At 34.8% G+C, this 25,586-nt stretch overlaps 2 protein-coding genes and 1 pseudogene across 2 annotated transcripts; 1 reads left to right on the top strand and 2 right to left on the bottom strand.

The window, feature by feature from the left end:
* The window catches only part of LOC120195495, a 33,182-nt pseudogene extending 13,607 nt beyond the window's left edge, over positions 1-19,575 (top strand).
* Positions 19,576-22,033: 2,458 nt separating this feature from the next.
* Positions 22,034-23,506, bottom strand: LOC120195591 (GATA zinc finger domain-containing protein 14-like). Its single transcript, XM_039197568.1, has one exon. It carries the CDS (start codon positions 23,504-23,506, stop codon positions 22,034-22,036), a length of 1,473 nt encoding a protein of 490 aa, XP_039053499.1.
* A 167-nt stretch (positions 23,507-23,673) lies between these two features.
* LOC120195590 (protein bfr2-like) lies at positions 23,674-24,955 on the bottom strand. Its single transcript, XM_039197567.1, has 3 exons — positions 24,776-24,955; positions 24,154-24,379; positions 23,674-24,044 (listed from the first exon to the last, which is right to left on the bottom strand). The coding sequence occupies exons 2-3, from the start codon at positions 24,354-24,356 to the stop codon at positions 23,699-23,701; spliced, it is 549 nt and encodes a 182-aa protein (XP_039053498.1). The 5' UTR covers positions 24,357-24,379; positions 24,776-24,955; the 3' UTR covers positions 23,674-23,698.
* Between the last annotated feature and the right edge of the window lie 631 nt (positions 24,956-25,586).

Below are 25,586 nucleotides of genomic sequence, written 5' to 3'. Positions count from 1 at the left end.
TTTTAGAAAATATTAATCATTAATTAATTTTAATCGAACAGTTGATTCGAGTATTCATGCGTATAATGCGAAAACTCAACTCGAATTGCCCCCTAATGAAACTGCAGTGTCATCCTAATTTATGAGTTTGATTCGAATATTAATCTAATTTAAAATTAAGTCTATAAATAAAGCTATGAAAATGTCAAAACAATTAATAACCATAATTGAAATAATAAAATAACAATAATAAAAAAAATAAGAAAACAGTAAAAACAAAACAGTAAAACGCATCATTCACGAATACTTTAAAGGAAAATTAAAAAAACATAATACGGTCAAATTTTAAAAAATGAGGAAACTAAAAAGAATTTAAGGCAAAAAATGTCTTTAAATAAATTTGAATAAAGTAGGAAATGAATAGATGGATAAATGGCTAAATTTAAGGTGCAAACATAAATTAAAATCTAAAAATTTACACACCTAAAATATACATATATACATGGAATGAAATATACGTACATGCAAAATTACAAATAATATATATATAAGGAAAAAGAGTAACATCACACTTTAATAAGGTAAAAACTTAAAAACAATAAAACTTAGCATACATATTATACACACTCAATAAGATATACTTGTCATATATACATGCTCATTAAAATTCTTATACGAATAAAATAAATAATAAAACAAAGTGAAATAATGACTGAAATGTAAAGGCAGCCAATTAGAGGACATGAACATGAATAAACCAAAACATTAACATTGAACATAAATATGGGAAATAGCACGATAAGGACATGTAATTTGAAATAAAATAAAAAAAAGAAAATGATAGGGGACTAAAAAGTAAAAAAAACACAAAAAACATAGAGGACCAGGAATGCGGTTTTACCAAAGATTACAAGACACAAACAGAAGTGAAAAAAATTATAAAAACGATCCCTTACAGTGACCATTTTGTAAAAACACGGGAAAATTAGAGGCATTTAAGACGCAATTATACCATTATGTTTCCCTATATATATCAACATTTCAATCTTTTTCTTCACTTGCAACCTCAATCAAAAAAAAAAAAAAAAGAAAAAAGCTTGAGAGAATTCTCTCAACCCTCCCTGCCGGCCGCCGTACTCGTCTCCATCCGCCGAACAGCCACCGCACCGACAACCGCACACGGTGGTCGGAATTCCCAAAATACCCCAAATCTCTCCAACACATTGCTCTAACCTAAATCTAACCCCCTATGATCTATTTTAGGACTAAAAATGCCAAGAACCACCTGGAAATACCCCCGAAACTATGTCGACACTTCGATTTCTATTCACTCCGGCCACCGTGGCTCGGTTCACTCCCTCCTCACAAGGTATTCGCTTGCTCCCCTCTATTTTGCTTTCTCTATTTACTTAAATAAACTCGATTTATATATATATATATATATATATATATTGTGGCTTGCTTTTATATTCGAGAAGAAAAAAACATGAACAAGTTTGTGTTCTTTCGAAAAATAAAACATAATCATAAAAAGTGAAACCACAAATCTACCTCAAAATAAACTTTTATTTCCTGCAAAAAAAACAATAGAAAGAGCTCCTCGTTTCACTTTCCTCTTGCTATTCGAATCCCCCTCCATTTTACATTGATTTTCTTCTTTTATAGCCGAAATTCTCATGAGTTTAATAGAAAATACAAACTAGTGGGATGGTTGTGTGAAAATTTCTGCATGAAATAGAGTGTGATGGGCGTTGGTGTTGAAATATGGGAGTTGGTGAGGCGTGGGGCAGGCTTGGAATTGCAACAGTGCATGGGAGCTGGAAATGGCATTTCACAAGGGGTGCATATAGGAGTCAACTGGTGGAGCCTTTATGTGGTCAGCATGGGCTGTTAAAATAATAGTGCTTACAGCTGCCCCTCTTTGCTCATTGCTGTGAAACAGGAATGGAGGAAAGACAATAAAGCACCATTTTTTTTATCTTGGTCTCTTCTTGTCGCACTGCAAACTCTTCACAGAGAATGTCAATTCTTCTCCTCCTGCGAAATTCATCGGGTCCTTGCTGCAAATGATGTCATCTTTGCTTCGTTCTCTTGGTTGAGTCTTCATCTTCAGTTCTTCTGATTATGGGTTCTTCTCATCCTGGTCTTTCCACTGGAAATGTTGATCCCTCTAGAGAGGTGTTGTTGATTCAACTCCATATGTGATGAATCGAGCAAGAAGTTGACGCTGATCCAACTCCTTCTGCGATGGATTTGAGCGAAAATAAAAATGTCGATCCACCTCCTTCTGTGATGGAAATCGAACGATATGTCGATGTTGATCTACCTCCTTCTGTGATAGAATCGAGCTAAAAGTTGACGCTGATTTGAGCGAAAATAGAAATGTCGATCCACCTCCTTCTGTGATGGAAATCGAACGATATGTCAATGCTGATCTACCTGCTTTTGGGATAGAATCGAGCTAAAAGTTGACGCTAATCCAACTTCTTCTGCGATGAATTTGAGTGAAAATAAAAATATCGATCCACCTCATTCTGTGATGGAATCGAACGAGATGTCGATGCTGATCTACCTACTTCTGTGATAGAATTGCGTAAAAAGTTGACGCTGATCCAACTCTTTCTGCGATGGATTTGAGCAAAATAAAAATGTTGATCCACCTCCTTCTTTGATGGAATCGAACCAGATGTCGATGATGATCTACCTCATTCTGTGATAGAATCGAGCAAAAAGTTGACGCTGATCCAACTCCTTCTGCGATGGATTTGAGCAAAATAAAAATGTCGATCCACCTCATTCTGTAATGGAATCAAACAAGATGTCGATGCTGATCTACCTCATTCTATGATAGAATCGAGCAAAATATTGGTGCTGATCCATCTCCTTCTGCGATGGATTTGAGCAAAATAAAAATGTCAATCCACATCCTTCTATGATGGAATCGAACGAGATGTCGATGCTGATCTACATCCTTCTGTGGTAGAATCGTGCAAAAAATTGACGCTAATCCAACTCCTTCTGCGATGGATTTGAGCGAAATAAAAATATCGATCCACCTTCTTCTGTGATGGAAATCGAACGAGACGTCGGTGTTGATCTATCTCTTTCTGTGATAAAATCGAGTAAAAAGTTGATATATCTATTCATTATGAATTCTCTACTGGAAATGTTGATCGGTTTATCTTCTCTTTAAAGATTTTTCAAACTTGCAAAAGATTATCATGTGTCAGTAATTTGGTGTTTGAATTACCCGAAAGTATTGACCCAGAGGTCCTCGAATTTTGTTGAGATATATTTCTTTCAAAGATGAAGACGTGAATTGATTCTTTGCTGAAATCTTCTTCAACATGAAATTGTGCAATGAAACCTCGCTAACTTTGGAATTCATGTCAAATGTTCAATATCTGGATGAAAATGAATAAGAAATATGTTTTAAGAGAAGCTCTATCGAGTGAGATAAAATTTCTTGTTTCAAGGGAAAATTATCTCAAGCAAGACGAAATTGGTTTTAAGAAAAACCATCTCAAGTGAGATACATTTATTCTTTCAAGGGAAACTGTCTTAAGAGAGACAAAATTTGTTTCAAGGGAAATTGTCTCAAGAGAGGCAAAACTCGTTTCAAGGGAAACTGTCTTTAGAGAGAAAAAATTTGTTTCAAGGGAAACGGTCTCAAAGATTTTTGTTTCAAGAGAAACTGTCTCAAGGGAGACAAAATTTGTTTCAAGAGAAACATATTCAAAGATTTTGTGTTTCAAGAGAAACTGTCTCAAGCGAGACAAAATTTGTTTCAAGGGAAATTGTCTCAAGCGAGAAAAAATCTTCTGTTTCGAGAGAAACTATCTCAAGCGAGACAAAATCTTCTGTTTCGAGGGAAACTATCTCAAGCGAGACAAAATCTTATGTTTCGAGGGAAACTATCTCAAGTGAGACAAAATATTCTGTTTTGAGGGAAACTATCTCAAGCGAGATAAATCTTCTATTTCGAGGGAAACTATCTCAAGCGAGATAAAATCTTATGTTTCGATGGAAACTATCTCAAGCGAGATAAAATCATCTGTTTCAAGGAAAACTATCTCAAGCGAGATATAATATTCTTTAAAAACAATCTTGAGTGAAATGAAATGTATTATTTCGAGTAAAAACTATCTCAAGAGAGACAAATCTTGTTTTAAGAAAAACAATCTTGAGTCAAATGAAATGTCTTCTTTCGAGTAAAACAGTCTCAAGTGAGACAAAGTCCGTTTTAAGAAAAACAATCTCCAATGAGATAAATCTTCTGTATTAAATGAGACTGTCTCAAGCGAGACAAAATTTATATTGGAAATGTTGAATCTGAAGATGATTATTCCCTCTTGTTGAGGATGTCCTGTTGTCTTTTAATCTCATATTCTCCTGAAATATCTGTAAAATGTAAATGGATGTAACTATCCTGATGATGGATGTTTGATCCAAAGATGCAAATTCATGTATGTGTAATGCATGTTCTTCTTGATTAATAGGAGTGAAAATGTGCTCAAGCAATCTTGGTTCTCTTCTTGATATGTTCATCTTCATTTTTCTCTCACACCAGGGTGTACCATCTCATTTCTTTACAAACATCTGCTTTCCTGGCTCCCTAACATTCAAATTCTTTGCCCTAATTTCTGGTTTTGAGCTTCTAGGTCTGAGGGACGTGACCTCTATCAATTTCCAGGCTAAACTCCCCTGAGAGATTATCCTGTTTGAAAATGTTTTCTTTTTTTTTTATTTTTAAAATATGGAAAGTTAATTTAAGAAAACGTCATTCTTTTAGGCTCACAATTGAAGCAAATCTCAGAACATAAGTTCAGTAAATATTAAAAGAATCAACAACTCCTTTAATCTTTCAAAGTTATACCTCTTTGACATGTGTCAAAATTGATGGGTTGGTTTCAAGTTAGCTCCCTTAAGTTTATAAGGTTTCAGTCATCGAAATGTTCTCTCTTCTTCGGTTCTTGTGAACCTTACGAGATGCCCCTCTTCTTTGGCTTGGGATTTTAATCGGATACAAACAAAATGACGCAATTAGCATAATCAATCACTAGACTTTCTAGAACACTTTTGTTTCGGTTCTCTAAAATCTTTCATTTGTTCAAGCTTCATAGACTTCCTTTAACAAAGGTAGTGCAGGGACATCAGTCTAAACATAAAATTCCTGCGTGCTTGTGTGAGGTTGACTATAACAAGTGTTCCTTGATTCCCTTAGTCCATTTTCATCGAAACTCATTTTTAGATCAATTTGATTTAATTTGCCATTGTATGGCTAGCTGAATCCATCTTTATTGTGTATACCTTATAATCTCCCTCATTGGGCTAGCTGAAGGATTCATGTCATCATAAAGTCTTTGACCTGACAATCACAGTGGTGCAAACACCGAACTGCCAAGTATCCGATCAATGTCATGGTTTGAATGTAATCTATTCATAAAGCCAGGGCTTTTGAGTTACCTCTATAACCAATTGCTTTAGCAAAATAACTCATCTTTATTATATAATATATATTAATAATTTATTAGCCTTTCGAGTATTCAGATTTAGAATTTCTTAAGCTCATCGAGAAGAACCTGTTATAGTCTAGGTGTCCTTGATTGTCAGGAAATTCCATATTTAGAGCTCAGTTCCCAAACAACTGACCTAAACTAAATTCATCCACTCCACCATTCCATTTGTGAAGATTAGTATCATCACTGAACGTCTTCAGCAGAAGTGTAGTCTAGGTAGTTCTGCAATGTCATACACAAGAGATGCCCTATGTTGTCCGCTCCTATTCATACCTGAATGTCAAGCCTTTAGTAGTTTCCTCATGAGAGGAGAAGGCTATAGTGGTCCCTGTAAGAGAAGGGTATGGGGTTCGAGTGTATCATCTGTGGTAAGGTCAAGGGTCTTTGTTTTATCAGTTTTCAATATTGTCAATTTATCAAAGATCTATAACTCTGATTCTTAAAAGAGCATTTAATCCAGTGGATATTTAAAGAATTTCGAGTCTGAATATTATTATTTGCTCATAACCTCAGAAGGTAGCATTTTACTTAAAATGTTTGATTGTCAAGTGACTTACAAACTTTTTAACGAAAAGATAAAGAAAATAAATTCAAAGAAGACAATATGCTAGTACATCAAAAGTTCGTAGTGGCTGCAATGATTTTTCTCGGTTTGCATCAAAATGCTCTATCATCCTTCGAATGTCCATGCCCCTGAATCGATTAAGTGTTGAACCTTGCGCTTCAATGCCCCACAATTCTCAGTAGTATGCCCTGAGCTTCCCATGTGATAGCTACATACTGCATTAGCATCATGCCCATCAGGAAATGGAGGTTCTTTCGGTTTAGACATAACTGGAGTCACAAGATTCTTCTCAACTAGTATTGGGAGCAGCTCTTCATATGTCATTGGAATTTCACCAATAGGGGTCTTCTCTCGGGTCATTTTATAAGGTTTGGCCCTACGATTAACTGAATAATAACTCACTGTATTGACATCAACTCCTTTCTTAACGTCGGTATTGTGAGAGCCTCTTATCTTACCATTCCTAATGACATTCTCGATTATTTCCCCAGAAATGACCAGGTCGGTAAAGTTCTTAGTAGCATTTCCTACCAGATGCCCTAAATATGGAGCCTTCAAGGTATTCACAAAGATAATTGTAGCCTCCTTCTCCAACAATGGGAGTTGTACTTGTGATGCCAGATTGCGCCATCTTTGGGCGTACTGCCTGAAGGTTTCGCTGTGTTACTTTTCCATGTTTTCCATCGTCCATCTGTCAGGTACCAGGTCAGTGACGTGACAATACTGCTCCAAAAATGCTCGTGCCAAGTCCCTCCATGATTTAATCTGGGATCAAGTCAACTGATTGTACCATTTGACCGTCGATCCAGTCAGACTATCCTGGAAGCAATGTATTAGAAGCTTCTCATTTTCAGTATAACCTGTCATTCTCCTGCAGAACATGGTGAGGTGGGCCAATGGGCAAATGGTCCCGTTGTATTTTTGAAGTCTGGTGATTTGAACTTCGGGGGCAATATGAGGTCAGAAACCAAACTTAGATCCCTTGCGTCACTCCCGTAGAATTCATTGACCATCTTCTTGGATTTTACCATCTCTTCTATATTTTTCACTCTTTGGACAATCTTTTCCCTTTCAGCTAATTCATATAGGTCAGGGACTTCCATATTAGTACAACGTTCACCTGGCTTCAGCCCAGACGCATCAGGAAAATCAATGGGGAATGAAGCTCCGACCTTATATTGTGGGTTCTCGACTGTAAAGTAGCCTGGTGATATGATTTCTTGACGCGAAGAGGTGTGCTCTGGAATGTGAACATGTGTGAAACCCGAAGGATGTATGGGGTCTTCCATAGTGGTCTTTCCAGTAGTCAAATGTCCTCTAAACATTTCTTCCACCTTGTTTAGTAGATCGAGATGAGAGTTTGTGATACTAGCTTCCATTTGTGTCAACTTGTTTTCATTTCTTCTTGCATCTCTTTCTGTTCTCTCTCAATTTTGGCTAACTTAACCTCTATTTCTTCCAGCATTTTCTTTCGCATGCAGATGATAGGCGTTCTCGCTACTAGTGTAAACCCAGATCACTGCGATCGAAAACCTTATCTTATTATCATTATTTTAATGAATGAACGGTTTAATGCATGATTCGACAATGTATTGGTGAATGCAAATGTCATGCAAAATGAATGTATGCAAAAGATATTGATCCCAAAATAACTGTTTCTAGAACAATTCTTAAAAAATCGACAATGTCTCGGTACACTGGGGAAGTGAAAATCTAGTTCATCTATAAGTTGCCTAGCTCCTGCAAGCATCTGGTACTGCATCGTCTTCAATGCTTCTACCTCACCTCTTTCTTTCAGAAGTCTTTTTGAGCTGGTTCATGATATTCAACTATTGGCTTCAGCGACGAATCTTCTTGAGTCTAACTTGTTACCTCAGCAGGCAGGTGTCTGGCTCTTTTTTTTGGTAGGTAGGCTCTTTCTAACTACTCGATCTACGTGGAGCATCTTCAAAATCCTACCGATCCCAGAGAAAGGCATTGTTGTGACATTGTTTTTCAAGAACCTTCTAAATGATCAGTTATTTAAGGATCAATACCTTTGAATGATATGTCATGTTCATGCAAAAATGCAATAAGAGCATACAAGTTAGTTGAAAAGATTAGTCAAAAGATGTAATCTTGGTAAAAATAAATAAATATGACTCAAAGTTGAGACTGAAAAAAGGCATACAAAGAAAATTAATAATCCTAACCGCATGCGTTCTAGTTCTCCTAGGCTATCCACATGGCTCTAGAGGGGAAGACTTACTAAATTCTCTATATGAGGCTGGGGTTCTAGCAAAGGTTCTAGAGCCATCTTTGCAACCAGCTAAGGTTACCCCTGATTCTGGCCCATTACAGACTTGCGAATCGGGTTCAGCTCAGGGGATCACACCACTAAAAGCGTATCTCGGAACTGATATCCGGATAGGCAACTTAGGGTGCTTTCCAGAGATACTTTGTCAGACCCACACAAGGAAGCCCAATGCTCTTCTTAAGGTGTGACGTTTCTCCCTACTTAGATAAACCGGGTAACCAACTCGTGGCTCGACTCTCAATAATTTCACAGAAGTGTAAGCATTAACCAGAGAGAAAGTCTATTTTTCTTTTTCATTTTTTAAACATAATGAACTATAAATTAAAAAAAAACGAACTCATAATTTCTCAAAATAATAAATATAGGGTAACCAACTCGTGGCTCGAATCTCAATTTGTTTTAAAAACAAAATAGTCCCCAGCGGAGTCGCCAAGCTGTCGACATCGTTTTTTGCCCGGGCGGGGAAAGACCGATACCGACTCGGGGGTATTCTCTTTGAAAATCGTTTAAAAATGTGAGGAGTCGCCACCAATCATTTAATGTGAGATTGGAACACCATAAAAACCGGGTGATTTTAATAAAATATTTTATTTTAATAAAATACCAAAATTTAGGGTCTACGAAAATCCAGAAATCAGGTTCAGGAGTCAGTTACGCGTGGGGAAGGATTAGCACCCCCACAAGCGCCCAAAAATTGGTACCTAGTTGATTACCTAATATTTAAAATCGGAAATTTTGAGTTCGATCTTTATTTAATTTAAAAATCATTAAGGATGCAGAGTTTGAAAAGGGTATTCGTTTATTGAGACTGATAGCATTCGCCCCCGAGCGTAAATGCGGGAGATCAACTATTGTGCCTAATAACCAAACATTGCCTCGCTTTTAGAAAACGTGATGTGGTTTTGAAAAGGATGTCGATTTATTTAGGGAATTACCAGTAGTCACCCCCTGAGCGCGATCGCGTGAGATATACTATTAATTCCTTAATAAGTGAACATTGCCTTAAGTTTTAAAAACAATGCAATCAAGCAAAATCTTATTTAATCCTAATTAAACTAAAAGTAAATTAAGGCTTTTTCTAGCTTAAAGTTAAGAGACTAACCTAATTATTAAACTAAAATTTTTAGAAAATATTAATCATTAATTAATTTTAATCGAACAATTGATTAGAGTATTCGTGCGTATAATGCGAAAACTCAACTCGAATTGCCCCCTAATTAAACTGCAGTGTCATCCTAATTTATGAGTTTGATTCAAATATTAATCTAATTTAAAATTAAGTCTAGAAATAAAGCTATGAAAATGTCAAAACAATTAATAACCATAATTGAAATAATAAAATAACAATAATAAAAAAAATAAGAAAACAGTAAAAAAAAAACAATAAAATGCATCATTCACGAATACTTTAAAGGAAAATTAAAAAAACATAATACGGTCAAATTTTAAAAAATAGGGAACTAAAAAGAATTTAAGGCAAAAAATGTCTTTAAATAAATTTGAATAAAGTAGGAAATGAATAAATGGATAAATGGCTAAATTTAAGGTACAAACATAAATTAAAATCTAAAAATTTACACACCTAAAATATACATATATACATGGAATGAAATATACGTACATGCAAAATTACAAATAATATATATATAAGGAAAAAGAGTAACATCACACTTTAATCAGGTAAAAACTTAAAAACAATAAAACTTAGCATACATATTATACACACTAAATAAGATATACTTGTCATATATACATGCTCATTAAAATTCTTATACGAATAAAATAAATAATAAAACAAAGTGAAATAATGACTGAAATGTAAAGGCAGCCAATTAGAGGACATGAACATGAATAAACCAAAACATTAACATTGAACATAAATATGGGAAATAGCACGATAAGGACATGTAATTTGAAATAAAATAAAAAAAAGAAAATGATAGGGGACTAAAAAGTAAAAAAAAATGGCAAACATAGAGGACCGGGAATGCGGTTTTACCAAAGATTACAAGATACAAACAAAAGTGAAAAAAATTATAAAAACGATCCCTTACAGTGACCATTTTGTAAAAACACGAGAAAGTTAGAGGCATTTACGACGTAATTATACCATTATGTTTCCCTATATATATCAACATTTCAATCTTTTTCTTCACTTGCAACCTCAATAAAAAAAAGGAAAGAAAAAAGCTTGAGAGAATTCTCTCAACCCTGTCTGCCGACCGTCGTACTCGTCTCCAACCGCCGAACAGCCACTGCACCGGCAGCCGCACACGGTGGTCGAAATTCCCAAAATACCCCAAATCTCTCCAACACAATGCTCTAACCCCCTATGATCTATTTTAGGACTAAAAACGCCAAGAACCACCTGGAAATACCCCCGAATCTATGTCGACGCTTCGATTTCTATTCACTCCGGCCACCGTGGCTCGGTTCACTCCCTCCTCACAAGGTAATCGCTTGCTCCCCTCTCTTTTTCTTTCTCTATTTACTTAAATAAACTCGATTTATATATATATATATATATATATATATATATATTGTGGCTTGCTTTTATATTCGAGAAGAAAAAAAACATGAACAAGTTTGTGTTCTTTCGAAAAATAAAACATAATCGTAAAAAGTGAAACCACAAATCTACCTCAAAATAAACTTTTATTTCTTGCAAAAAAAACAAGAGAAATAGCTCCTCGTTTCACTTTCCTCTTGTTATTCGAATCCCCCCCATTTTACATTGATTTTCTTCTTTTGTAGCCCAAATTCTCATGAGTTTAATATAAAATACAAACTAATGGGATGGTTGTGCGTAAATTTTTGCGTAAATTTCTGCGTGAAATAGAGTGTGATGGGCATTGGTGTTGAAATATGGGAGTTGGTGAGGTGTGGGGCAGGCTTGGAATTGTAGCAGTGTATGGGAGCTGGAAATGGCATTTCACATGGGGTGCATGTGGGAGTCAACTGGTGGAGCCTTCATGTGGGTAGCATGGGCTATTGAAATAATGGTGCTTACAAAGACCTTATGATTATATGAAGATTCTACCTTAGTAATATATCATCTCCGAAGAGAGTAAGAGACAAAAGATGTAAAATTGGTAGAATACAGAAAGCTCATATTGGATCTACTCGAAGAGTTTGATGAAGTCACTTTCCATTACATGCCTAGAGAAGAAAATCAAATGGTCGATACCTTAGTCACCTTGGATACAACATTCAAGGCTGGCGGGGAGTTTGACATGATGTCAATTGACCTGTAGTCGTATGAGTACCCGACTCATTGTTACCAAATCGAAGAGATAAAAGACACCAAGCCTTGGTACCACAACATTCTACAATACATTAAAAACTTAAGCTATCCAAAAGAAGCCCACGGAACTGATAAAAGAACAATCAAAAGTCTTATACAAGAAAAGCAATGATCAAGTCTTGTTATGATGTGTAGATGCAGAAGAGGAAAATATGATCTTGGAAGAGGTACATGACGGAATTTGTGGAACTCATACAAATGGACATATGATGCCAAGACAAATTATGAGATATGGATTCTTTTGGTCCACATTGGAGGGCGATTGCATCAACTATGATAGAAGATGTCATAAATACCAAATCTATGTGGATAAAATTAATGTTCCGCCTCACCCTCTTCATGTGATGACAACACCGTGGCCCTTTTCTATGTGGGCATAAATGTTATTGGACAGATCCACCTAAAAGCTTCAAATGGTCATCGGTTCATTCTTGTAGCAATTGACTATTTTACTAAAAGGGTGGAAGGTGCGTCATATGTCAGTGTCACTCAGTCCACTATTTGCAAGTTCTTGAAAAGGAGATCATATGTCGGTATGGTTTACCCGAAAGAATCATCATTGATAATGCAACAAACTTGAACAACAAGATTATGGATGCTGCTTGTGAACAATTTAACATAAAGCATCATAACTCTACCTCTTATGGACCAAAGATAAATGGATTGGTAGAAGCAAGAAACAAAAATATCAAGAAAATAGTGGAGAAAACGAATGAGACATACAAAGATTGGCAAGAGAAATTATCTTTTGCTTTGTTTGCTTACCGAACTTCGGTACAAACTTCGACTGGGGCAATCCCATTTTCCTTAGCATATGGGATGGAGGCAGTGTTGCCCATTGAGGTGGAGATCCCATCTCTCTGAGTTTTTTTGGAAATTAAACTTGATGATGCAGAATGGGTGCAAACTCGATATGATCAATTGAACTTAATAGAAGAAAATAGGTTGAAGGTCATTCACCACGGTCAACTCTACCAAAAACAAATAATTCGAGCACATAATAATAAGGTGTGCCCAAGAGTATTATGTGAAAGAGATCTTGTGCTAAAGAGGGTTTGGCTAATTCAAAAAGACTTCAGAGAAAAATGGATGCCAAATTGGGAATGACTTTATGTCGTAAAAATGACCTTCTTCGGAAGAGCACTAATCTTGATTGAAATGGACGGGTCAAAACTATATAATCTCGTTAATTCGGATGCAGTCAAGAAATATTTTGCTTAGGGTTAAAACCCGAAAAGGCGCCCTAAGTTGAAGAAAAAAAAATGTCTAGAGTGAAAACCCAAAAGGGCGCTCTAAATTGAAAAACAAACAAGAACAAAAAAATAAGGCGGGTCCAAGATGAAAACCCGAAAAGTGCATCTTGAAACCAAAGATGGATCCAAGTTGAAAACCCGAAAGGGAGACTTGGATAATGATCCAGGATTCACATGTGGGAAAGGCCCCGGATTAAGGCAGTAAAGCATCACGACATCCAAGTCTTCTTTAGACTTAACAATTCGGAGGAACTTTGCACTCTCCCGAATGTTTTCACATCTTCGAAGTCCCCTTGACAAAAGTTGTACTCAAAAGTCATCTAACGATGTGTCAGTTCAAAGGCGTCGACATTGTCGATATCTAGGGTATCTACTTTCATTTCTTTTATGTATTGAATTTTCAGAATGTTTGCCATATACTCTTGTTTTTTTCCTCATAAATAAATATGGTCATTTCTCTAAAAACTCAATTCTTTTCAAGCATCTTAGATTGAATTTAAAAAGGAATGATTTATTCACTTTTGAAAAGATAATTGCGTATTACTTACCGTACAAAGTTTTTCCTAAAACTATAGGTGTTCAGAAGCCGACAAAGGTTTTTTGCACCATACTCGGGATAATAAGTTCTAGTTTAATGAAAGGCATTGTTTAAATAAAGACTATAAGTAAACCTTCTTTTTGTAAGTTCATAGAATGTATATCGGATCAAGGCCTGTTGAAGAGTCCAAATCTAGGGTCAAAAATTCAAGACTGGCAAAGAACCAAGAGCCATCCAGAATGACATCAAGAGATTGAGATTTCTCTCTAAACTATAAAATAACATATGTTGCATATGCAATTTAGGTATACATAAGAACATTGCATCCATAACATCACATATATGCGTAATTTTACAGATCTTTGACAGAGTCAATTTCAAGAATATTGAATTCAAAGGAACCTCAAAATTAAAAACAATGCAGCCTATCCAAGTTAGATTTCAACTTCACAATGAAGGACATCTGGCCCAAGGGAAATTTATTCAATATAGACTCAACTTCAAGATGAATGAGTCACCCATGATTTCAACTTCACGAAGAAGGATATCGTGCCCAATAGATCAACTTAACTTCACAACAAATGAGTCATCTGCAACAACTAGAAACAATCTCCCAGCCTAATTTACATCATAGCTCAAGGCGAGAAGAGATATCTGTCAACGAAAACTTTCGAGTTCGATTTCATTCAGCTCGAGGGTATGTCAATCGTATGGTAGTAAGGAGAAACTACTTTTCAGTCGAATTTTCAAACGAGGTCTTTAAGCTAAGAAGAAGACCAAGGTTAACTATGATTTGGTAACAAGAAACCACTTTCCAGTTTAGATTTCAAACTATCCAAGATCGACTCAACTTCATGATGAATGAGTCACTCATAATTTAGCTCAACAGTAAGAAGCCATGATATATTAAGAATTTTCAAGTCGAATTTCAACTCTACGACAGAAGATATTCGATAACAGAGTCAACGGAAATTGAGTCGGATTTCAATCACAGAGAAAGATATTAGATCATAGGAGCAAATTTACTTTTGGACTCTCTTCTTACCGAACGAAAATTTATGTCCTTTTATCTTTGCCCTATTTTTTTGTTACACGATAAATGAGCAAAAAAGGACAACTGTAGACACCCATTTTCTTCTGGAACATTAAGGGCTTTTTATTATTATATAGTATATATAATATAAATAAAATAATTTCAAACGTAATTTTTGAAAGTATATAGTATATGTTTTGAAAACGTATTTTTGAAAACGTATAATATATAGTTTTTAAAAATGGTTTTGAATACATAATATATAGTTTTTAAATCAATTTTTGAAAAAGTATAGTGTATAATTTTTAAAAATATTTAAAATAAAGTATAATATATAGTTTTTTTAAAAATAATTTTGAAAGCATATAATATATAGTTTTTAAAACAATTTTGAAAACATATAATATATAATTTAAAAAAAAGGTTTTCGAAAAACATATATAATATAGTTTTGAAAACATATTTTGAAAACATATATAGAGTTTTTAAAATATTTTGAAAACATATATATAATTTTCGAAAACATATTATTTTTGAAAATATAATATTATATAGTTTTTATTAAATATTATATTATATTATATTTTTTTATTTTTATTATATATTTAAATTATATTTTAATTTCATTTTTATTCGGTCTAGGTCCAATAAGGGGTGGGGTTTCCAACCGGGCAGGCAGGCCTAACCCAGCAAGCCCACTCAGTTAAAGAAGCCCAAGTTTCCCCTAGGGTTTCAGATCTTAGCAAAATGCGTCGCGCTTTTTAAGCTGTTAGGTCAAGACATGAATCAAGGGCCACGATTGAAGCAGGTTAGGGTTATGAAAACCCTAGAAACACATACCAATGCACAATCACACAAGGGCAATTAGATATGGCCGTCTGATCCAATAATCAAAATCCATCGAGAATGACCGGTAACAGCGCGTGGAAGACACACGCCTGTCAAGTCACTAACCAGCCAAAATCCTCGGCACTCTAAGCCAAAATCGCAGGAAAATCAGAACCAAGACGTTCCACCAACCATTAAAATATAAGAGTCAAGCAAAATCATTGGGACTGAACCATCCCGGAAGAATCGACAACACCCCGAAATATTCGGAACCATAACGACCGGTTATGGGGCTATAAAAGCCTCTGTCCATGCAGAGAAGAAACACAACTGAAAAAGCATCGAAACACCAAACCAAGTAAATCAAAGCCACAAGAACAACCTAAAACCCAAATAATATTCGACCAAGAGAAACCGAAAGCAACCATATAGCCAAAACACAAAAAAAGAAGAAGCAAATAGCATTCGAAAATATCAAAATAAATCTAAAGGGGCTGAGGCGAATGTCGATTTAGGCTCAGATAAGGCAACAATCGTTGGAAATCTCATTGAAAAAAGTAAAGTTGAAACCTTTTTTTGTTAGATCTACTCTGTTTGGGGTGTATTTCGGGTAGTTAGGCTTCAGTTTTGGGTTTGGGGAGTGGAGAGGAAACTTTTGAGGTAGGCTTAGAGTTTTCTGGCCACCATCGACGGTGGCCGGAGTGGTGGGCCAGGCGGTGGGGCTCCATCGGTAGGTGGTCGGCTCGTGGCCGGTTGAAGGCAAGTTGAAAAAGAGTTTAGAGAGAAGTGAGATTATTTGATTTTGGGAGAAATCAGTGAAATGCTACTTTTTTTTATTTAGGAGTATTTATAGGGAGGACCTTTGTGTAAAGATGAAATTCTTAATTTATTTCCGCAATCCCTGCAGTTTTGATGCATAATTCATTTTGGTCACCTGTTGTAAAATTTCCCTTAAATTTCAAATTTATTCAATTTAATCCCTATTTATATTTTTTTTATATTTATGGAATTTGACCCCATAACTTCTTATTTTCTTCTTGCAATCTTTAATTAATTATAATTTGATAATTGATTTTTAATTCTTTTCAATTTGGTCCTTTTAATTCAAATTTTCTTTTAGTTCTCTATTTTATTTCTTTTGTTTATTTTATTTTTTATTTAGCATTAATTTGATTTATGTTTTTTAGGTCAATTTTAAACCCTTCAATGGTAAGTAATTCGGATCGAACTTTTCAATTTTAATTTAACCTTTAATTTTCTCAATTAAGGCAACTGATAAATTAAATTAATACCGAAAGGGCAGTACAGGTAGGGATGGCAAACGGGTACAGTTTCGTGGATACCGCACCGCATCCGCTCCAATTGGAGCGGGGATGGGTATAATTTTAGCGTGTAGTGGGCGGGTGTGGATTTATAAAGTGGTACCCGTCGTGGGTGGTGGGCGGGTAATGGATTTGAGACATTACCCGCCCCGCATCCGCCCGCCCCACATCTGCCCGCCCAATTAAATATCTATTAAATTTTGGATCATAATGAATTTAGGTGTAATTTTAGAGACTAATTTATAAATTTTAATATTGTATAATATATAACATATAATTTAACCAAATATTAAGGATATTTAGTCTTTAATCTGGTCTTTAATTAGGGAAATATTCGGCTCTTTAATTAAACTCATAATCCCACTAACCACGTCATTTTCCATGTTCTTTAGCTCATGCTGCCCATACAAACACAAATTAGCCGTACTATAAGCATTAACATCAAAAACAGCAGTTTCCATGTTCTTTAGTCCCTCAAAACCCATATTAGGCGCATTATGAGCATTAACATCGAAAGCAACTCAACAATCCAGCTCTGCGACTACATGCTCCCTACAATATGTCTTCATAACATTCGTAGAGCTACTCCTCTGACAAATTGAAGCATGCTCTGCTACCCCATCACGAACTGTCTGGGAACCAACTCCAACATCCCATTAGTTTGCTGTCAGGGGGATCTAGATGGGTATGTCGCTAGTGGGTAGTGGGTGTGGGGATGGATTTGAAAATGTACCCGCGTGGGCGGGTGTGGATTTGAAAATTTGTACCCATTATGAGTGGTGGGCGGATGGTGGATTGAAAAATATTAGGTGGGTATGGGGATGGGGGAGGGGTATCCGCATCCGACCCGCCCGTTTGCCATCCCTAAGTACAGGGGTGCTAATCCCTCCCTGACTGTAATCTACTCTCCAATCCGATCCAATTCAAAGCAGATCAGATAAAATGGTAAATGTATCCGATCAACCTAATTTTAAATTATCGGTGACGGCTCCATCATATCAAATTTAAGTTAGAATCCGATTTCAGACCTACCCGAAGGACGGTTACACAACTCGTACGAATTATTATTATTATGTCTGATTTGAATCAATTATATACATCAATCTATCGATCTCTTAAATTTGATTTTAATCGAATATGTGTTAGAGATAGAATAAGTAAAATAAATTTAGATTATTAAAAAAATGAAGTTTTGGAAATCGGGAAAAATTCATCTCTTTAAAACTCCAAACACATTAGAAATATCAGATATAATTATTTGTAACATGAATTTATCTTTTTGCCTTTTTAGATGAAACGGCAAATTGGGAAAAGATAACATATTTGGGTATTGCTTCATGCACTGTTTTAGCCATTTACAATCTATCAAAAGGTCATCCCACCATGAAGAGCCTCCTGTAAACTTATGGTTACTCGGTTTAATTTATTTATATGTATTTAATTTTAAAAAATTATTGTTATTTGTTTTGATTCTTGGATTTGTTATGATGCGTGAATGTTTGCAGGCGTACCCATATTTGCACATTCGCAACAAGGAGTTCCCATGGGGTATGTTATTCTTATTGTTGCCAGTTTCAATTTCTTTTGATTCAATTTGAATGTTTTTTTTGTATTTAGATTTTATTTTTCAGGCTCTATTAGGTCTTTCCATGGAAATTATAGCTGATAACATAGCTGTGTTTTCTTTTCCTTTTATGCCAATTGCTTAGAAATCAACGAATGTAAGGAATACTAGACAATTTTAGATAAGATGGGTTCTGTTCGGAACCAGAAAAAAAAATACACTTATATTGACGTTGATTATTTGTAGTAAATCCTATATATTTTGTTCAAAATAATTGCTCTTTTAAGCATCCAAAACGCTATCTTAATTCTTAGATAATTTATATGGAGCCTTAAAAGTTGCCAGCTCATTGTGATATTTTTCACGTATAATAATATGGAAATACATGCCATCTGCCAACCAATCTTGGTTAGCCAATTATCCCTTTTTTTTTTTACTCAGTTTAATTACTGATAAGTACTAGTTTTCCATTATCTGTCCACTAAAAATGTATTTTTTTCTCTGATTCTTCTTCTCGCTCGCTCACTCACTGTCTTATGTTATATCCGATGTGAAGTAGAAATGGTGTTATACGTCGAATACTTCCCCCTGTTTATGTTAGATTATATTTTACAAACTATTACACTAGTTTTTGTCCTACACCGAATTCTACTTGAAATTCCCTTTCAGCCTATCTTACATTTGTTTGCCATGTTGTCTCTTCATGCCTAATAATTCCTTGATAAATTGCCAAGCGTTAGATTCAGCATAAGATGTGGTCTAAAACTAATTTCATTCAATCATTGTACAGGAACTTCTTTGAATTTAGCTGGTCTATATTTTTTTTATCTTGTCAGCTAAGTACCAACCTAGGGATCTATTAATCAAGTTTATGCTTGTGTTCCTGTTCCGTTGTGTATTTTTTTTTGTACAAAAACTAAATGTAAATTTCTTTTTCCATTTTTTCAAGCTAATAGAAATTTTAATTACTTTTTCTTGCTGTTGGAGAGTTTCACAATGATATTGCATATGAACTGTAAAAGATACTATGCAATTCTTATTCACAGAGTAATATTCCAAGTGCATTGCTATTTGGAGAGTTTTTGGCCCTGTCGATGTCATTAGTTAGCATAGTTGGTTCGATTCTCCTTGACTAAGTAAGCATTGCTTGTTTTGAATGATAAACCTATTTGGTATAATATTGCAAGTGGATGAAATAAGTTTTTTGTTCTGGTTTTGTGTTTTCGTGTGTGTGTAGGTTGATTCAATATATTTATCTTTGTATTCAGGACCAGATGGCCTGTTTGAGGTGAAGAAGCACCACTAGGGCAACCGATGGCCTAATTGACTCGTATCTTTCCGAGTTCCACACATTCTTGTGATTTGTCAGAGAAATCAATCAGAACACTGTGGATCTTTGCATGTAATTTTATTATTAATATATTTATATTCATTGCAGTTTTAGCTGTTAATTACTTTAGTAACGATATGAGTGTTAAAACACTAGTAATTGGAAGAGGGGGATTTTGGAATATTTTTGACGGATCAGTTCACACCTTTGTTGTGGAAGAGATGAAGTGTTTTTTAGGGTATAATGTGAGATGGGAGGTCTCTTCCATCAAATCATCATCATTCTTTTACTACTCCCATCTAATTAGCATGGAGTTACACTTCAACCAATCTACCCTTTGTTAGGATACTCTAGGTGAAATTTAGACTTAATTTAAATACTACCAAGACTTATCGTTATTTTCATTTATATCCTCCAACTAAGCTGGGTATTCATTGCAAAGGAATAATCATGTCAAGCAAGTCCCTTCCAAACCTTGAAGGATTTGCGTATCCAGCAAGATAATCAACCTTAAATTTTATACAGTTTTCTTTTAGGTTCAATCTTAAAATATAGTACAGAGCATTCTCTCATAAAACTAAAAATTATAAGCAAATATTTATAACACTTAAAACTCTAAAATAATATATATATCATATCATTTATAATTTTTATTTTTTCTTTCGATTTTTTCTTTTCAGATTAAACCAAAACAAAATTTAAATTACAATCTATGACACATGTCAAGAAGCCAAATTTTCATCAGTTTCTATAATGCTATGTGTACCGTTATCCTTCAAAACATTATGCCGCTCTTGTTATGGGGTTTACTTGTTTATGGTGAAGGGAATTTTATACAGAGGGTGCCTTTGGAAATTCATATTTGGCAGATAATCATGAAATAAAACTTCTTTTTTGTTTAATAAAAATAATTTCGATAGAGCCAATTGTCAAATTTGTATATGTAATCTAAAATTATAATAGAATTTGACTTAATTATCTATTGAAATTTGAGTTAATATGTAACAATCTGCTCATTGTCACAAATTTTATCTGAACATTGACCTTCAAATCTTCACTAACGTAAGCCATATATCTCTAAGTCTTTAACCATTTCAATTCTTACTAAAATTAAATATCCGTTGAAGCAAAATTTACTTTACATGTCTTCAATATCACTAAAAGAACTTGTAACAACAAATTACTCTAAAATTCCACAATTTTAAGCGTAACTCTAATAAACTTAATAAAAATTTGTAAACATAAAAATAATCAAAATGAAATTAATATAAAATACATTACATACAAGAAGTAAATTTAATATGTCTAAATCTTATTTACTTCCACAGATAATAAAAAACAATCAACTATAAATATAAAGATAATAAATAATTCTAATACATGAAACTTCGTATATCTCACACATTTAATATATTTTACGAACCCAATATATTATCAAACTCTTCTTATTCCTACAAAACTCATATCTTAACTATACATCCAATAAAGATTATATTTGTATAATAATTCTCATTATTTCTAAAGATTAAAAGTTTTATATTTATGAAAAAATATATATTTAGTAACTGAGGATCATTACTCTAAAAGAACCTTTACTTAAATAAGTCTAATTATTTCTCTTTTTTAAAAAAAAAAATAATATGGGGTAAGTACAATGTAATATCTGTTTAAAATTGAACACTCACACTCTTGGGCATCTATGGTATTCGAACCTGGGTCCTCAGAAATAACAATAATTCCTTTACCACGGAGGTCACTTAGTTCGTGCAAATAAATTTAAATAAGTTTTTACTATTAAAATTATAATAAAATTCATTCAATTTAAATTTTAATTATTTTTAATAATCTGGTGATTATATAATACTATCAATCTAAAATCTTTTTTAATGATAGATAACACAAATATATTCCGTTGGAACTAACATCCTCTAAAAATAACAACATTCAAGTTTAAAATAAAATATAATGCCGATAGTAAATTAAAAATATATCTGACAAAGAGGGGTGATGAATTGTCAAGTCATTTCGAAAATATATGGCAAAGAGGGGGTTAGGATGTCAAAAGAATAAGGTGGAGGGTTGAGTTTTCAAAAGAAAATTGGGTGTTATGGAACCATCTTCGCCAACCCCACTGGTCCTAATGCTCTGCAAATTCATGGATTCCGCTAAAAAGAAAAAAAAATCTGGCGATTCTATGTCATTTTGATGGTTTAAAAACCAACTTTGACCCATTTGCATAAAAAACTTGAATCTAACCTACAACTTACATATTTTCCGGAAGCAACACCATTCAAAGCAGTATATGTGACTTACGAAAACTTGGAACTTCAATTATTATAAATAGATATCTACAAGTAAAAAAACAATATTTTCAGCACTAATATCACAATAAACCACAAGTAGCTAAGACACATACAATGTCCTGATCCCACCTCTGGAAGAAGAAAACAAAAATTTAGTGACAGTAACGAGTCATATAGTGGACCACAAACCATTACGATTTCATTCTACAGCTGCATTCCCACTGTTATTTCCCTCATTCGAGGCATCTGGCAGAGTTCCCAAACCTGTTTGAGCTTCTTTCACTTCTAGAGTCGTTGAAGCATTGGAAGAACCATCGGGATTACTCTGGCTTGCATCTGTGTTTCCATTTGAATTTGAAGAATCCACTGATTTGTTTTGCACTGAATTTGCATCGTAATTAGAATTTCCATTGCTGTCATTGAAGCTCTGAATGCCATTGTTGTTATCATTCTGATTTGAGCTTTCATCGCTGTTGGTATGGCTCTGAACGGCATCCTTGTTCTCATATTGACTTGTATTTTCATTGTTGTTATTGGCGTCGTAGCTCTGAGAAGCATTATTCTCATTCTGGCCTACATTTTCATTGTTGTCAGTGTTGGTTTGAGTGACCTTGTTCTCGTTCTGACCTGCATTGTTATTGCTGTTGCTGTTGCTCTGAGTGGCCTTGTTCTCGTTATGACCTGCATTATCATTGCCATCAGTGTTGCTCTGAGTGGCCTTGTTCTCGTTCTGACCTGCATTGTCATTGCCGTCGGTGTAGCTCTGAGTGGTCTTATTCTCATTCTGACCTGCATTTTCATTGCTTTCGGTGTTGCTTTGAGTGGCCATGTTCTCATCCTGACCTGCATTGTCATTGCTTCCGGTGTTGCTTTGAGTGGCCTTGTTCTCATCCTGACCTTCATTGTCATTGCTTCCGGTGTTGCTCTGAGTGGCCTTGTTCTCGTTCTGACCTGCATTGTTATTGTTTTCGGTGTTGCTCTGAGCAGCGTTTTCATTCAAATTGTTGTCCTTTTGAGTAACATCTGCAGTTGCATTTTCATTATTGTCTGTGTTGCTCTGAGTGGCATTGTTCTCATTCTGAACTGCATTTTCATTGTTTTCGGTGTTGCTCTGAGCAGCATGTTCATTTTCATTCAAATTGTTGTCCTTTTGAGTAACATCTGAAGCTGCATTGTCTGTTGCATTGCTCTGATTGTCGGTGCTGCTGCCATTCCCATTTGCATTTCCATCATTGTTCATATTGCCACTATCGTTTCCATTCTGACCTGAAGCAGCATTATCATCAGTGTTTGAGGATGTTTCGCCATCTTTGTTCTCACTAGCATTTGAGTTCTCATTCGTGTTTAGCGACAGAATATTTTCTTGTGTCCCCTCTCCTCCAGAATTCTTGTTTGATTCTTCACTCTGAACAGCATTTGGATTGCTGTCTGATCTGGTCCATGCATTGGAGTTTTCAGTCTGTCCATTTGATTCAATAGATTCAGAGTTTCTTGCAGAGCTTGTGGAATCTCCATTTGTTCCATCCCCGTTCTCAGTTGAAGTTGGAGTTGCATTTGAGTCTGATTGCTCCCCGCTGCCACTTGAATCCGATTTCTCAGATTGCTCCCAACTGCTACTTGAATCCGATTTCTCAGATTGCTCCCCACCTGTTTGATTCTCATTTGATTCCATAGCTTTATCAGTTTGTGAATCTTCTTTTGACTCAGCCTCATTACTCCCATTACTGCTTTCTTGTTGGTTCTCAGTAGTCTCATTTTCTTGCACATTTGACTCATCACGATGAACATCGTCTGCTTCACTGCTATTTGTTTCGTCCTGATCTTTCTTATCTTTGTTTTCCAACTTCTCTGACACATCGGAATTTTACGAACCACTTGTCTCATTCTCAACTGCAACATTTTGGACAACATGGACTACTTCACTGGAAGCATCATCCGCCTTGTAATGTTCTTCTCTTGCTTCTTCATTGTTCTGGTCAACTCCATCCCGAACCCGGTCATCCGAGGCACCTGAATTCTCTATCTCACCTTCACTCTTTTCTGTCTCTTTCTCTTCGTGTGCCTCCTCATTCCCTTTGTTTTCAGTGTCCTCTTGGCTCCCACTATTTCCATTTTCTTTGCTCTCTTCACTATCCTCTTCCTTCCATCCATCCAATGAATCTTGTCGGCGCTCCGTTTCCTCCTCAGGTTTCTCGTTATCACCTTCGTTACATCCTCATTCTCTTTGCCTTCATCTTCAGTTACCTCAGGCTTGTTATCTTCTTCTCCATTCTTGCTTTCTTCCTCCTCATCGTCCTTGTGCCGTGCATCCGTAACAGCTATTCCTTCCTATCGAGGAAAGTCCTTTCTCCCCAACTTAACGACTTCATTCCCTGATGTCCATAAGCTGCTTTCTTCTCACCAGAGTGCTTAACTTGGTAAAGCAACCAGATGCAGATACCTAAAAGAACACATATCTGAAGAGCATGCTTTACCTTCAACCCTTTCGATCTTTGGTTCCTACTAGGCGAAACACGAAACATGACGAACTTCCTTTCCAATTAACCTACCGGAAAACACCAGAAAACATCGGAGTTCTTCAACGGATGTATAATCCCACATATTCGTATAATTCAACTTAGTAACACCACAATATAACAATTACATCCGTTGAAGAACTCCGATGTTGATAAATCCAACTTTTTTCTACTAATCAAGGTCAGAAATCACACAAAACAAGTTCAAAATGCATGCTATGATGGGATACGATAAAGAAGTTGCAACTCGAAAATTCCATCAATAAAGAAAAGAAAAATAGCAATTTTGTTCAAGTGGTAGTGGTGGGAAAGAAATAAAACGCAGGATCACAAGTGGAAATATAATCTGAAACAACTTGCATGTCAAAGCAAACCCATTTTAAACACTTGAAAATTAAAATGAGAAAGCTTTGATAGAGACTTACCCAGAATCCGAATGATCCCAAACAGAGCACACTTTACTTTCTCTTAGGGAATTCCGGGAACGGACGGCTTTCCAGGAATTTTAACAAGAAGAAAAGGAAATGAAGAAGTCTTTGACTTGAAGGACTAGAAATTTTGCGTGTCGGTGCAAAAATGAGATCGGATCTGGAAATGGAGAAACACAGGCTTCAACACCACATATGTATAATTGAGTGCTCCTAAAAAGTTTGTTTTACTGAAATCAAAATTCAGAAAGGAAGATCAATTTTAAAACCAACAAACAGAGGATTAAGGTTAGATCGGGAGTGTCGCACTCGTTTTTGTAATATCTAATTTGAATTAGTTGGTTAATAGATCGAATACTAGTAATTAATTAAAATATCAGTTTTAAATGTCCATATCTCTAGCATACTTTAATTTTTTTTATTTAAAACATTTTGAGTTGGATTTTCTCAGTTTATATCAAAATTAATAATTTATCGAAATATAAATTAAATATTTAAATTTTGCTTAAATAATTTATAGAAATTGTTATTTGATACATTGTTAGTATAAACAAAATAACTTTACAAATGGTGTTTGAAGGACATTATATGTCTTACTATTCATTTTTAAATTTTTAAAAAAAATATTTAATATCATCTAAATATTTTAATCAACAATTTTATATGTAGTTTTTCTAAATTATAAACAATCTTTGATAATCTCTCATTCATTCTCTATGTATTCATCCTCTTGAATATATATATATATATATATATATATATATAATTAATTAATTTGAATTAAGTATTATAAACAATTATTATTAAA

The sequence above is a fragment of the Hibiscus syriacus genome, unplaced genomic scaffold, assembly GCF_006381635.1.
Source record: "Hibiscus syriacus cultivar Baekdansim isolate YM2019G1 unplaced genomic scaffold, ASM638163v2 tig00117016_pilon, whole genome shotgun sequence".
NCBI classification, from domain to species: Eukaryota; Viridiplantae; Streptophyta; class Magnoliopsida; order Malvales; family Malvaceae; genus Hibiscus; species Hibiscus syriacus.
The sequence above is the reverse complement of the archived record's forward strand: the minus strand, read 5'-3'. Positions and strand labels throughout refer to the sequence as shown.

Coding starts and splice junctions, on each gene's coding strand:
- LOC120195591 (XM_039197568.1), bottom strand. CDS start 23,506: ATGGAATCAAATGAGAATCAAACAGGTGGGGAGCAATCTGAGAAATCG.
- LOC120195590 (XM_039197567.1), bottom strand. CDS start 24,356: ATGTTTCGTGTTTCGCCTAGTAGGAACCAAAGATCGAAAGGGTTGAAG. Junction 24,045..24,153: donor TTCCTCGATAGGAAGGAATA/GCTGTTACGGAT, acceptor AGAATGAGGATG/TAACGAAGGTGATAACGAGA.